At 45.9% G+C, this 14,250-nt stretch overlaps 1 protein-coding gene across 1 annotated transcript in view; it reads right to left on the reverse strand.

Annotated features, from left to right (window-relative positions):
* Positions 1–380: 380 nt before the first annotated feature.
* CCDC12 (coiled-coil domain containing 12) overlaps positions 381–14,250 on the reverse strand; it is a 28,972-nt gene continuing 15,102 nt past the window's right edge. The window contains exons 3-7 of the mRNA XM_058179997.1: positions 6,487–6,566; positions 4,430–4,491; positions 4,288–4,322; positions 3,489–3,565; positions 381–1,654 (exon numbers count right to left, since the gene is read on the reverse strand). Of these exons, the coding sequence (XP_058035980.1) occupies positions 1,575–1,654; positions 3,489–3,565; positions 4,288–4,322; positions 4,430–4,491; positions 6,487–6,566 (334 nt within the window). The 3' untranslated portion in view covers positions 381–1,574. The remainder of the gene's footprint in view (positions 1,655–3,488; positions 3,566–4,287; positions 4,323–4,429; positions 4,492–6,486; positions 6,567–14,250) is intronic.

Consider the following 14,250-nt stretch of genomic DNA (forward strand, 5'->3'; position numbering starts at 1 on the left):
TCACGTGATCAAAATTTGGATGCTTGGCAACTGACACATATTTATGACGGTGGCTCACATGATCTCCTGACAAGCAGAGTCAATGGAGGAAGCCCAACCGTGTGACTAACTTAACAACTGTGGCAAGAAGGGTCACCAAATGAGGCAAACTCACTTAACAACTGCCTCACTTAGCAACAGGAACTTGGGGTTCTGTTGTGGTTGAAAGTCAAGGACGATCTGTGAAAGACTGACGACTTCACAGGTCAATTGTGAACCATCCATGCAGCCAAAAAGAAGAGAAAAAAAAAAAACCAGAAAAAAGATTCAAAATTCTGTATTTTCCGATTCAGCCAAACTCAAGGGACAAGATTGGACAGCTCAGATGAGACAATTGCAAATCGCTTGGAGAACATTTTAATATTTTTTTTTAAAAAAAGACTAAACTGCCTCTGCACCGATCAGCCTGGTGTGTCACATACATTTTCGAGGTCACAACAGACAGGAAAAAACCTAGAAATTTGTAAAATAATCTCTTTCCCGTAAGGCGGGAAGGACACATGCAACTTTTAAAAAGATTTCTTCTGTATTTGATATGCAGGAAAACTGAATGGCAGGTAGGAGTTATTTAAAGTGTAAAAAAGTACGATCGGTCCTTGAACAAGCATCATCACAATCACGGTTGAAAAGGCAGCAGGGGAACACAACATGGCTTTTTAAGGGGCACACGCACACACACAAACACACATACACATATATACACACACATTGCAGGTTGGGGTTTTGGAGGCAAAGCCAAAAAAAACAACCACCTGGCAGCTTGTTGCTTTTAAAAGTGTTTCTCAACCTCACTCACTTTGAAGAGGTGCGGACTTCAATTCCCGGAATTCCCCAGCCAGCTGTAAACTATTTGGGGAATTCTGGGAGTTGAAGTCCTCACCTCTTCAAAGTGAGTGAGGTTGAGAAACACTGGTTTAAAAAAATAATAATGAGAAATTCAACACAATTGTTGGTCTGACTGATATATTTTACATTTTTCTTTCGTTGTATCTGTTTTTTTAAAAAAAATTATTCTGTCTGGTACTGCTTAGCTTGTTGCTTTCCCCCCCCCCCCCCCGTTTATTCTGTATTTGAACTTTGGAAATAATTTAAAAACCGAAAACATTTGAAAAAATAAAACTAAAAAAAAAATCCGCTTAGCAAGTCACACCGAAGAGCAATGCACGGTCCGGAGCAAATCATCCCCATCTTTGCTCAGCGGATTTTTGCCAGGGTTTTGTAGCCGACCTCTGGCGTTGGAAAAGTCACTCCAGGTCCCAGGAGGAAGGAGAGGTAGCAGCCAAGAGACTCAAGAATCTCCTCTCTTCTCCCCATGTGAAAGGCACCAGTTTTGGGGAGCGAGAGGCGTGTTTGCAGAAAGCCGGAGGGGGGGGGTGTTGTTTTTTTGCAACAAACGTGATTTTTGTGGGGATGAAGGGCCTCCCTGTTGGTTCGGGGAGCTCGGATCCACCACGAGGCGATGTTCTCATGAAGGTCTCCCAGGGTTCCCGGGCGGAAGATCCTTCTTTTGATGAACTTTTTTTCTGGAAAGCGCCTCAATCCGAGTCGCTGTCCTGCTGCTTGGCCGAATCGACGGCCGAGGCCAACTCTTCCTCCTGGCCTTTCAGCCGTTCTCCTGCGAGAAGAGAGAAAGAAGCGGATGGGGACCATGGAAGGTCGAAGGGCCACCAAAGCCCTGGAGGCCCACCTTGGAGATGCAGCCCTTCGATGCATCCAGGAAACTCCGATTTTCCATCAAGAGGTTCATTCATCCCTACCGAAAGAACCGGACAACCAGCCACAAATTTCCTGAAAGAGGGAGTCCTTGACTTACAACAGCTCATTTTAGTGACCGTCTGAAGCTACAACGGCACTGAAAACAGTGACTTATGACCGGTTTTTTCATACTTGTGACCACTGCAGCATCCACAGGGTCACTTGATCAAAATTCAAACGCTTGGCAACTGACTTGTATTTACGATGGTCCTGGGAGCACGTGACTTCCTTTTGCGACCTTCCAACGAGCACCCGGTTCACTTAACAACCGGGTGACTACAACGGCGGTAACTTAGGTTTAAGTTGAATCACTTAACAATGGTGGAAAGTTCAAAAAATGGGGGGGGAGACTTACTTAACAACTGTCTTGCTCAGCAATGGAAATTTTGGGCTCGATTGCGGTCGTACGTCAAGGACTTCTGAACTTACAACCCCTGTTCCGAAGTTCTAATAGCTACACCTCCCCATCATACCCCAGTGAACCGCATTTGTGGCTGTTTGCAGCCCCCTGGAGTCACGTGATCTCTGTTTATGACAATTTCGCTGAAAACCAGCATTTTGGCAAAAACACATATAATATACTACAGTGTTTGCGTTATGATAATTGTCTTTGCTGCAACAAAAGGTCATAAAAAACGGGTCTGGTCACTTGGTGTCCTGCTTTACCACCATAATGGGCAGGCTCCGTTACAGCCGTAAGTCGAGGACTATCTGCATCACGGGGTAGAAATATCCAAAGACTCGGAAAAGGGTAAAGGAGGAACGAGTGTCAATGCTGGATGGGAAGGAGGGCTGGTTGGACGTAGAATTTGAGCCATGAGGTGTCCCTGAACAAATGGACTTGGATCGTTTGCATAATTGCTTTATTTTGGGGGGGGAGGGGAATGTTTGTGAAGATTCTCCATTTTCCAGATCATGGTTGGATCATGGTTGTCCCAAAGGTCCTTTTTTTTCAGGAGGCAACTGGACATTTTTTGTTTTCCTTTGAAGATGTTTTGCTTCCCATCCAAGGAGCTTCTTCAGCTCTGATTGGAGGGAGGGAAATGGAAGGGTTTATGTTCCTTGCAAACAGCTGGACATTTGCATCCTTTTAGAGGGTCGTTGGGGCAGCTTGGAGGTTTTATCTGTGTCCTCAGGGTCATACCTGAGTGGTGCAAATGGGTGTGGAGCCTTCTTGGAACTGCTGAAAGGACCCTGTTGTAGACTGGAGATAGATGATGTCGTATCCGCCCCTCTGTGGAGGGAGGGCTGTTAAATTTTGACATAGATGGCTTCTTTGACCCCTCTTTCAAACCAGCGGCCCTCTGTGTCCAAAATGTGGCCTTTGCCATCTTCAAAAGATCTGCTGCATGGGTTTGTTCTCCTATGTTGCACCACACATTTGTGAAGTGGTTGTTTTGTTTCCCCAACTTACAGATCTGCACTACTTTGCATTGCTCAGGTGTGACCCTGAGGACAAAGATAAACCTCCAAGTGGCTTCAAGGCTCTCTAAAAAGATGCAAATGACCAGCTGTCTGCAAGGAGTATAAATCCTTCCATTCCCCACCATCCGGTCAGAGCTGAAGAAGCTTCTTGGGTGAGACGCGAAAGGTCTTCAAAGAAAAACCAGAAAGTCCAGTGCCTTTAGGACTTTATTGGGGGGGAATAACAAATGACTTGGGCACTACGTTTCTACCCCACAGATCAGACTCACGGATCAGCTCGGCGATGGCCCTCTGGGTCCGTTTTTCCAATTTTTCCAGTTTTTTGGCAACATCCCGCTTCAGGTCCCTGGGGAATGAGAGAAGGAAAGAAATGAAGTAAATCAAAACTCCGCAGGGGGTGGGGGGTTGGACTAGAAGACCTCCAAGGTTCCCTTCCACTCTGGTATTCCCTATCAGCTATACAATCTTTAAATGCCAATTTAGCTCAGAGCGACATCCTACGCACAGCTCTCCTCTAATTGGAGAAGAGTGGGAAGAACACAAGTGAATGCCCCTGCCCTTCGATAATGCTCTTCTCTAACTCCTAGGACCGTGATGGCGAACCTATGGTACATCTGCCACATGTGACATGCAGTGCCCTCTCTGTGGGCACGTGAGCCATCGCCCTAGTTCAGCTCCGCTGAGCATGTGCCTGCACCTCCCGCTGGCCAGCTGGTCGTCAGGTCTTTGTCGCACATGTGCAGGGCGTGTGGCGCATGTGGGGGGCTGTGCGCGCATGTGGGAGAGTGGGACACAGTTGGGGGGGTGCGCGCATGTACAGGGGGTGCACAGATTGCATTTGGGGGGTTTGGGCGCATGCTTTGGGCACTCGGTCCAGAAAAGGTTAACCATCACTGTTCTAGGAGGTGCTGAATAGCAGTCGAGAGAATTCCTGTTCAACAATGAATCAATGTAATTGAATGCACACGAAGAGCACCAAGCGCCACAGAGCAAACTCAGGAAATTGGGGAGGCCTTTAAAAAGCCAATTTTGGCTGTCCTGTTCGTGGAGGTAAATGTTCCTACTCACCAGTCAGGCTTCCTGGGGGCGAGATTTGCCAGGTCCTACATGGGATGAAAACAAAGGGGTGGTTAATGAGGAAGCCCCTCCTTCTTAAAGAGCCGCTTTTCAGTAAAAGGACGTTACTGGTTTTATGCGAGAAAGGCCTTACCACTTCTTCGATGATCAGCTCCGGCTTAGCTGCCTCCAGTTGTTCCTTCACTTTGTCTTCCACTAGAGAGAGGAGAGGAGGGAACCGTCATGAGAGATAAGAAGGGGATGAAAGTGCTAGACGTCCCCTGTCCACTGGGGTCCCCAACAGAAGGCTCAGCCAGGCTTGTTCCCCTAGAGCAGGGGTCTGCAAACTTGGCTCCTTTAAGACTTGTGGACTTTAACTCCCAGAATTCCTCAGCCAGCAAAACTGAAGCAAAACTGGCTGAGGAACTCTGGGAGCTGAAATCCACAAGTCTTAAAGGAGCCAAATTTGCAGACCCCTGCCCTAGAGACCTGCCTGAATCGAGGCAGCCATCTGCAAATGGGCGCCCTCCAGACCTGGGAATCGCAGGACCCAGCACGAGGAAGGGGCGCCAGGTTGGAAGGGAAGGCAGAACAGATGCCAGGGAGGAAAAGCGCGGCAACCCAGGTTGGAGGCAGGATATCAGACAAGCCTTCCCTGTTCTCCAGAAGGAAAAATTCAGGGTCTCGGGGGTCCTTTCAGGGTCCTGGCCTCGCAGCTGTCGACTACTTTGGCTTTAAGACTGAAAAGAGGGCATCCGGGTGTTGTTGTTTTTTGGTACAAGAAAGGGGAAGGTGGAAGAGGAAGAGGAGGAGGAGGAGAGGGAGGGGGAGGAGGAAGGAGGGGCCTCTGGTGGCTCAGCAGACTAAGTCTGTCTGTTATTAACAGCAGCTGCTTGCAATTACTGCAGGTTCAAGTCCCACCAGGCCCAAGGTTGACTCAGCCTTCCATCCTTTATAAGGTAGGTAAAATGAGGACCCAGATTGTTGGGGCCAATAAAAGTTGACTTTGTATATAATATACAAAGGGATGGAGACTATTGCTTGACATAGTGTAAGCCGCCCTGAGTCTTCGGAGAAGGGCGGGATATAAATGCAAATTAAAAAAAAAAGGAGAAGGGGAGGAGATGGATGAGAAAATAAAGATGTAGAAGTGGAGGAAAGGAGAAGGGGAGGAAAGGAGATGGAGATGGAGAAAGAGGAATAAAGATGCGAAAGATAAACAAGGAGAAGAAGAAAGAAGAGAAGGTGATACAGGAGGAGGAGGAGGAGATGGAGGAAAAAGATCAGTACTGTCAAACTATTCACTAATCTTCTCATCGTTCCTGTTGTGTCTTGCCCGCCCTCAGAGCAGCCGGGGCCTTCTTATCTGCTCCCAAACACGGAGGAATGTATGCCTCCCGGCCCCAGCCCTGGCTCCATGCCCAGGCAAACGGAGCAGCTAGACCCCTCCCCCTCCTCCACAGCATGTGAGCCTGAGGAAGGTTTATTTCCAACAGCTGCTGATTGGAGTGACCCTCGCATCAGAAGACTGGATAGGCGGAGGCAACAGAAGGAAGGGAGGGGCAGGCCTTAATGAGTGCTGAGTCATGGAGCCACACCCCATGGCCTATATAAAGGATCTGCTTTCTGGCAGTCTCTGAGTCAGGCAAAGTCGAACTTATCTTGCTGAAGCCACTTACTGGTCTCCTGCCTGCTCTGAGGACTTTGCTAGGACTTTGGGCAGAGCTGCAGAGGCAAGCCTGATTCGGATTTCCCTGACCCGGCCGTCAGCGGAGGAGTGGGACACGACAGTTCCCTTCACCCATCTCCTCCCACTTATGACTGCATGACTGTAACTTTGTTGCTTGTATCCCTACGATTTATACTGATATTGTTTCCTGATTGCTTATTTGTTCCCCGTGACTCTCATTAACTGTTGTAGCTTATGATTCTTGATGAAGCCATCTTGTCTTTTTATGTACACTGAGAGCTAATGCACCCAAGACAAATTCCTTGTGTGTCCCATCACACTTGGCCAATAAAGAATTCTATTCTGTTCTGTTCTGTTATACTCTATTCTATTAGAAGGAGAAGATAGACAAGGAGAAAAGGAGGAGGAGAAAAAGGAAGTGAAGGACAAGGAGGTCCTCCTTGCTAGCTTCCTGGTTGGCTATTTCCAGACAGGCCTGGACAAGGCAGACTGACCACCTGGGTCCCCTCCTGCTGAGCTACCTGAAGCTGGCTTGGCATTGGGCACCACCCTTTCCTTCAGCTCCACATCTTCCGGGACGTAATTCCGCAACTTCAGCACCCTAAAAAGAGAAGGAAGAAAAGAAAGCGATTATGAAAGAGTGCAGGCTCCCTTCACCAACTAAGCTGCCCTTCGGTATTTGAAGCAACTGTGCCCAGTTTGAGTTGGACTTGCGACTTCCCACTGGCTTCCCCAATGACTCGGGTGTGGGATTCAATTAGTGACGGCAACTGAGACTGTAGGAATTTCGGTCACTAAACAACGCAGTCGCGCTTTACAACTGCATCACTAAGTGATGGATATTCTGGTCCCAATTGCCACCATAAGTCGAGGACTCCCCGTCCTTGCTTTGCCACCAACCCTACAGGTGGTAGTCCTCGACTTACGACAGTTGAGTCCAAAATTTCAGTTGCTAAGTGAGATATTTGTTAGGTGAATTTTACCCTATTTTACAACCTTCCCCCCCACATAATTGTTAAGCGAATCACTGCAGCTGTTAAGTTAGTCACATGGTTGTTAAATGAATCTGATTTCATTGACTGCTTATTGGAAGGTCGTAAAAGGAGATTACACAACGCTGGCACACTGAAAGCGTCATAAATATAAGTCAGTTGACAAACATCCAAATTTTTACTGTGGGGATTCTGCAAAATGGTCCTAAGTACCTTTTTTTTTCCTGTTCCGTTGTAACTTTGAATGGTCACTAAATGAATGGTTGAAAGTCAAGGACTATCTACATTACGGTTGCAATAGATTCGACAGTGTTCAACTAGAGGGGATAAAATGTGTTTTTGACTTTTGCTCTTTTTAATTCACTTTTTTTTTAACGTCCTTGTCTAGTTCTGCTTTGTCTCTGTTTACTTTTTCTGGAATTTTGCATTTCAAGCTTCTGAATAAAACAAAAAAAATGCTGATTAAAAAAGAAATAGAAACTCCAGAGAGTTTACTCCTAGGGAAGGGAAAACCGTCACAGTCCATGCACAGAAGGAGCCTGGACCAGAGGGGAGAGGAGAGGAGAGGATGTAGGAGAGATGAAGAACTTGGCTGAGTTAATCTGCAAAAAGTTGCAATCCTCAAGCTGTACACTAGGTGGAGACGTTGACCTTTTCTTGAGCTCCTCTGCAGCTTCCAGCAGCCCTTCCTAGCCAGGAGGACTTGCAACCCCACTAGGGCAGAATTCTCACTCGGGATAGAGCTGGGACGGGGGCCTTGGAGGTCATCCAGTCCAACCCCCCTGCTCTGGCAGGAGACCCTACACCATTTCAGACAAGTGGCTGCCCAGTCTCTTCTTAAGGTCCATGGAGATTCAGGTGCTTTTTCAAGAGGCAACTGGACTTCCTTGTTTGTTTCTTTTTTGAAGATGTTTCGCTTCTCATCCAAGGAGCTTCTTCAGCTCTGACTGGATGGTGGAGAATGGAAGGATTTATACACAGTCTTTTCTCAGCAGTTCCAAGGAGGCTCCATGCCCATTTGCATCACTCGGGTGACCCCGAGGACAGAGGTAAACCTCCAAGCGGCCTCAGCGATACTCCAAAAGAACGCAAATGACCAGCTGTCTGCAAGGAATATAAACTCTTCCATCCGGTCAGAACTGAAGAAGCTTCTGGGATGAGAAGAGAAATGTGTTCAAAGAAAAACGAGGAAGTCCAGTTGCCCCTTGGAAAAAAAAAATAATCTCCTTTGGGACGATCTCTTTTTAAAGACCTCCAGTGCACTCACAACTTCTGGTGGGAAGCTGTTCCACTGATTAATTGTTCTCACAGTCAGGAAATTTCTCCTTAGCTCTAAGTTGCTTCTCTCCTTGATCGGTTTCTATCCGTTGCTTCTTATTTTGCCTTCTGGTGCTTTGGAGCAGGGGTCCCCAACCTTGGTCCCTTGAAGACTTGTGGACTTCAACTCCCAGAGTCCCTCAGCCAGCAAAGCCATCGGCCGTGGATGGCTCAGGCTGTAAGACAGCCTGTTATTAAACACAGCTGCTTGCAATTATTGCAGGCTCGAGTCCCACCAGGCCCAAGGTTGACTCAGCCTTCCGTCCTTTATAAGGTAGGTAAAATGAGGACCCAGATTGTTGGGGGGGGCAATAAGTTGACTTTGTATATAAATATACAAATAGAATGAGACTATTGCCTTACACAATGTAAGCCGGCCTGAGTCTTCAGAGAAGGGCGGGATATAAATGTAAATAAAAAAAAAAAAAGGGACCAAGGTTGGAGACTGACGATAGTTTCCCAAAATAGCTGGGTCCAGGAAGGCTTCTTCAGGAGAGGTCTCACCACCGCCTCTTTCAAGGCGGCGGAAAACCCTTCAACCAAAGAAGCGTTTATAATCCCCTGGAGCCAGCCTCGCATCACTTCCTGAGCAGCCAGCACTAGCCAGGAAGGACACGGGTCCAGTAAACATGTAGTCGCATGCAACCTCCCCAGCAACCTGTCCACGTCCTCGAGAGCCACAGAGTCAAACTCATCCCAAATAACCTCAACAAGACGTGTCTCCGCCATCTCGGCTGGATCATCGTAATCTTGGTCCAAGCTATCCCAAAGCTGAACAATTTTATCGTATAGATAACCGTTAAACTCCTCAGCCCGTCTCTGTAGGGGGTCATCCCGTCCCTCCTGATGAAGGAGGGCAGGTCACTGGCTGGCGGCGGGCGGTTATCTGCCGATGCAATGAGGGTGGAAACGTGAGCGTTTAGCCTCCCTCATTGCCACTAGGTAGGTCTTAGTAAAAGACCTCACTAGTGTCCGATCAGCCTCGGAACGGCTGGACCTCCAGGTACTCTCTAGGCGTCTTCTCCGGCGTTTCATCTCTCTTAGCTCCTCGGAGAACCAGGGAGCCAATTGAGATCTACGCCGGGTCAGAGGCCGCAAAGGCACGACACGGTCCAAAGCCCCAGCCGCGGCCTGTTCCCAAGCCGCAACCAGTTCTTCAGTCGTGCCGTGGGCAAGATCCTCAGGGAACGGCCCAAGCTCCGTCAGGAACCTCTCCGGGTCCATCAGGCGCCTGGGACGGAACCAACGTGTTGGCTCCGTCTCCCTGCGGTGGTGAGCGGCGGTCTGAAAGTCTAGGCGGAGGAGAAAATGATCTGACCATGACACCGGTTCTTTCACTACATCTCCTAAATCCAGATCATTAACCCACTGACCAGAGATAAAAATCAAGTCTAGCGCGCCTCCCCCAATGTGTGTAGGGCCATCAGTTACTTGAATCAGGTCCAAGGCCGTCATGGAGGCCTGGAACTCCTGAACCACCGTTGATGACAAGCCGGCCGATGGCAAGTTGAAATCCCCCAAGACTAAAAGTCTGGGAATCTCAACCGCCACGCCAGCAAGCACCTCTAGTAGCTCAGGTAGGGCTGTAGTCACGCAGCAAGGAGCCAGGTACGTGATCAACAGCCCCATCTGATTACGATGGCCCCACTTCACAAGGAGGGATTCACAGCCAGCTATCTGAGGAACAGTGGACTCTCTTGGCTCCAGACTTTCTTTGATCACAACCGCCACCCCCCACCCCTACCTTGGGCCCTCGGCTGATGGAATGCACGGAAACCCGGAGGGCACAGTTCAACCAGGGTTACACCCCCTTCTGCGCCCAACCAGGTCTCTGTAATGCCCATAAAGTCCACGGACTCCCTCTGAATAAGGTCACAAATCAGGGGAGCCTTGTTGACCACGGACCGGGCATTGCAGAGCATCAGCCGAAGACCCAAGCTCTGAGGGTCCTGACCATCCGGGGAACGAGTGAGGACTGGGGGGCCGGAGCACGTGATCGCTTTTAAACATTGACCACGTGCTCCCAAAGGACGATACGGCCCCCTGCCTCCGCCATATCTGCCCCTCCCACTTACCGTACAGATGGAATAACACTCTCTGCTCTGTACAAACCCCTCCCCTGCTGTCTTCGGACCAACTGAAATAGTGTCGTGAGCACGCGCTGGGACTGGACATACCATCCCCGATGGGTTTCCCCCAACACCCACCCTCCCCCCCCAACCCAAGCCCGTCAATTTCCACCCTCCCCGTAAAATTCCCATTAAAACTCCCCTTAAAAAAACGGTTAAAACAATTAATTAAAAATCCCCTAAGTCTCATTAAATGAAATGGAGAAAGAAATACTGGATTTTAAAGATTTGGTGGAAGAGCAGAGTAAGGAGATGAAAAAATTAAAGGAATCAATTACTCCATTATTGTTATCTAGTACACAGACAGAAGAAAGACTGAATGAATTTAACCAAATTAATTTAGATTTGCAAAGGAAAATAGATGAAGTACAAATTAATTTGAATTTAGAAAATAAAATAGATGATATTCAGGTTAAGGCTGATAAGGCAGAGGAAGAAAGGGTTATATTACAATATAAATTAATGGAATATGCTATAAGGGTAAGGGGTTTAAGAGAATTTAAAGAGGAAAATTTGAAAGAGATTTTTATTCAGGCCTTTGCCCAGATAGAGGGAATGGAACCAGAAGATTTTGAAGTTAATATTGAAAAAATTTATCGTGTTAATTCCTGGTGGGCAAGGCAGAAGTGTTTACCGAGAGATGTGGTTATTTATTTTACAAATAAGAGGATTAGGTATGGAATTTTGCAAGCATTTTATAAAAATAAATTTCAAATATTAGGACAAGATATAATAATGATGAAGGAAATTCCTCCTAAAATGTTAAGAAAGAGAAAAGAATTTGCCTTTCTGGTGGATGAGCTTAAGAAACATCAGATATATTTTAGATGGGAGGTTCCAGCAGGTTTAACACTGAATTATAAAGGAAGAAAGTATTTTCTCAATACAATTTGTAAAGCACGAGATTTTATACTAATGTATTAAAGATTGGGAATTCTTTGTTAACAGATGTTAAGTTGAATGGTGAATAGATGGTTGAAAATGTGTAAGATAGAAGAAGGAGGAGAATGTTTAATTTTTTTATATATGATTATGGTTAATTTTTGTAAATGATTTATTGTGGATATAAATGTGTAATTTTAGGGGTACTATATGATATATTAAAGGTATAAAGGAATAGGAAGATGGAATATTGTTTAATTTTGGAGGATAGATAGTAAAATTTAGGAACTTGGATTAAATATTATATTTAAGAGATGGATGTAATGTTAATTAGAATGTAATTGTTATAATAGATATATTTTGGATGATATAGGTGTAATTTTAACAATGTTATTTGACATAAGTAAGGTAAAGTGAAGATTTTAATTATTACAATTGACACTTTGGATATTTGTAATATTATTTGTTGTATATATAAATGTTAAAGATGTGAAAAGATGGACTATTGCTTACCCTGAAGGTTGGACAGAAAAATTAAAGAAACTAAGTTGGAAATATGAACTATTTTTGAGAGACTGCTAAGGAAGAAAGACATTTTAGAAGAAACCTTGGTGAATATTGGAAGATGGAACGTTGTTTTGATATTGATTGATGAAGGTTGGATATTAAAACTACGTACTTTATTCAAGAATAAACACTAACTCAATTGGAAACTTTGAGAATTCTAGGAGTGGAATGGTCTGATATATAATGGAGTGGAAGAAAAGTATCTTCTTTGTCTTTGGAAGGAGTGGAGGTTTTAAGGAACGACTATGGATTATGATTTGTGCTAGATTTTAATTTTTGTTGTTAGTTTTATACCCTGTACTCGGTTCTCGGAAGTCCTGGGGGTGGGGAGGAAGGGAAGGGAGGGAGGGGTAGAAAATGGATTGATAGTTAATGTACAAAGATGATTGAAGATGTATAATTAATGTAAGATCGGACCTGCCTGGTTACTACTTTAGAATGAAGGGAAAGAAGGAGTAGAAGAGAGAAGGAGGAAAGAGAAGAGGAGAAGGAGAAAGATGGAAGGAAGAGGAAGAGGGAGAAGAAAGGAATAGGGAGAGAAGAGGAGAGGATGTAGAAAAGAGTGGGGGAGGATGGTTATGGAAAGTAGAAGAAGGTAAAGAAGGAGAGTAAAAGGAAAAGGAAGGGGGTGGTGACCAGGCAGATCCGATTAATTGTATATGAGGGTACATTAAATATGTTATTGGATATGTTATTGGATAAGAATGTCAAAATAAAACTTTTTAAGACAGAAAAAAAAAAAATCCCCTAAGTCTCCTATTCTTGGCATGCCATCTCTCGGGGTTCCAAAACCTGTCCTCAAGATGGGCCCTCGATAACGTAGAGGGCCAAACCCACGAGAGAGGGGAATCTCGTAGGGCAAGAAGGTCAGCCGCCAACTAAGCTGCCCTTCGGTATTTGAAGCAACTGTGCCCAGTTTGAGTTGGACTTGCGACTTCCCACTGGCTTCCCCAATGACTCAGGTGTGGGATTCAATTAGTGACGGCAACTGAGACTGTAGGAATTTCGGTCACTAAACAACGCAGTCGCGCTTTACAACTGCATCACTAAGTGATGGATATTTTGGTCCCAATTGCCACCATAAGTCGAAGACTCCCCGTCCTTGCTTTGCCACCAATCCTACAGGTGGTAGTCCTCGACTTACGACAGTTGAGTCCAAAATTTCAGTTGCTAAGTGAGATATTTGTTAGGTGAATTTTACCCTATTTTACAACCTTCCCCCCCACATAATTGTTAAGCGAATCACTGCAGCTGTTAAGTTAGTCACATGGTTGTTAAATGAATCTGATTTCATTGACTGCTTATTGGAAGGTCGTAAAAGGAGATTATACAACGCTGGCACACTGAAACCATCATAAATATGAGTCAGTTGACAAACATCCAAATTTTTACTGTGGGGATTCTGCAAAATGGTCCTAAGTACCTTTTTTTCCCCCTGTTCTGTTGTAACTTTGAACGGTCACTAAATGAATGGTTGAAAGTCAAGGACTATCTACATAGATAGATGCAGAATCTTGCAATAGATTCGACAGTGTTCAACTAGAGGGGATAAAATGTGTTTTTGACTTTTGCTCTTTTTAATTCACTTTTTTTTTAACGTCCTCGCCTAGTTCTGCTTTGTCTCCGTTTACTTTTTCTGGAATTTTGCATTTCAAGCTTCTGAATAAAGCAAAAAAAATGCTGATTAAAAAAGAAATAGAAACTCCAGACAGTTTACTCCTAGGGGAGGGAAAACCGTCACAGTCCATGCACAGAAGGAGCCTGGACCAGAGGAGAGAGGAGAGGAGAGGATGTAGGAGAGATGGAGAACTTGGCTGAGTTAATCTGCAAAAGGTTGCAATCCTCAAGCTGTACACTAGGTGGAGACGTTGCCCTTTTCTTGAGCTCCTCTGCAGCTTCCAGCAGCCCTTCCTAGCCAGGAGGACTTGCAACCCCACTAGGGCAGAATTCTCACTCGGGATAGAGCTGGGACGGGGCCTTGGAGGTCATCCAGTCCAACCCCCCTGCTCTGGCAGGAGACCCTACACCATTTCAGACAAGTGGCTGCCCAGTCTCTTCTTAAGGTCCATGGAGATTCAGGTGCTTTTTCAAGAGGCAACTGGACTTTCTTTTTCGTTTCTTTTTTGAAGATGTTTCGCTTCTCATCCAAGGAGCTTCTTCAGCTCTGACTGGATGGTGGAGAATGGAAGGATTTATACACAGTTTTTTCTCAGCAGTTCCAAGGAGGCTCCATGCCCATTTGCACCACTCGGGTGACCCCGAGGACAAGAGGTAAACCTCCAAGCGGCCTCAGCGATACTCCAAAAGAACGCAAATGACCAGCTGTCTGCAAGGAATATAAACCCTTCCATCCGGTCAGAACTGAAGAAGCTTCTGGGATGAGAAGAGAAATGTGTTC

The sequence above is a fragment of the Ahaetulla prasina genome, chromosome 4 (assembly GCF_028640845.1).
Source record: "Ahaetulla prasina isolate Xishuangbanna chromosome 4, ASM2864084v1, whole genome shotgun sequence".
NCBI lineage: Eukaryota > Metazoa > Chordata > Lepidosauria > Squamata > Colubridae > Ahaetulla > Ahaetulla prasina.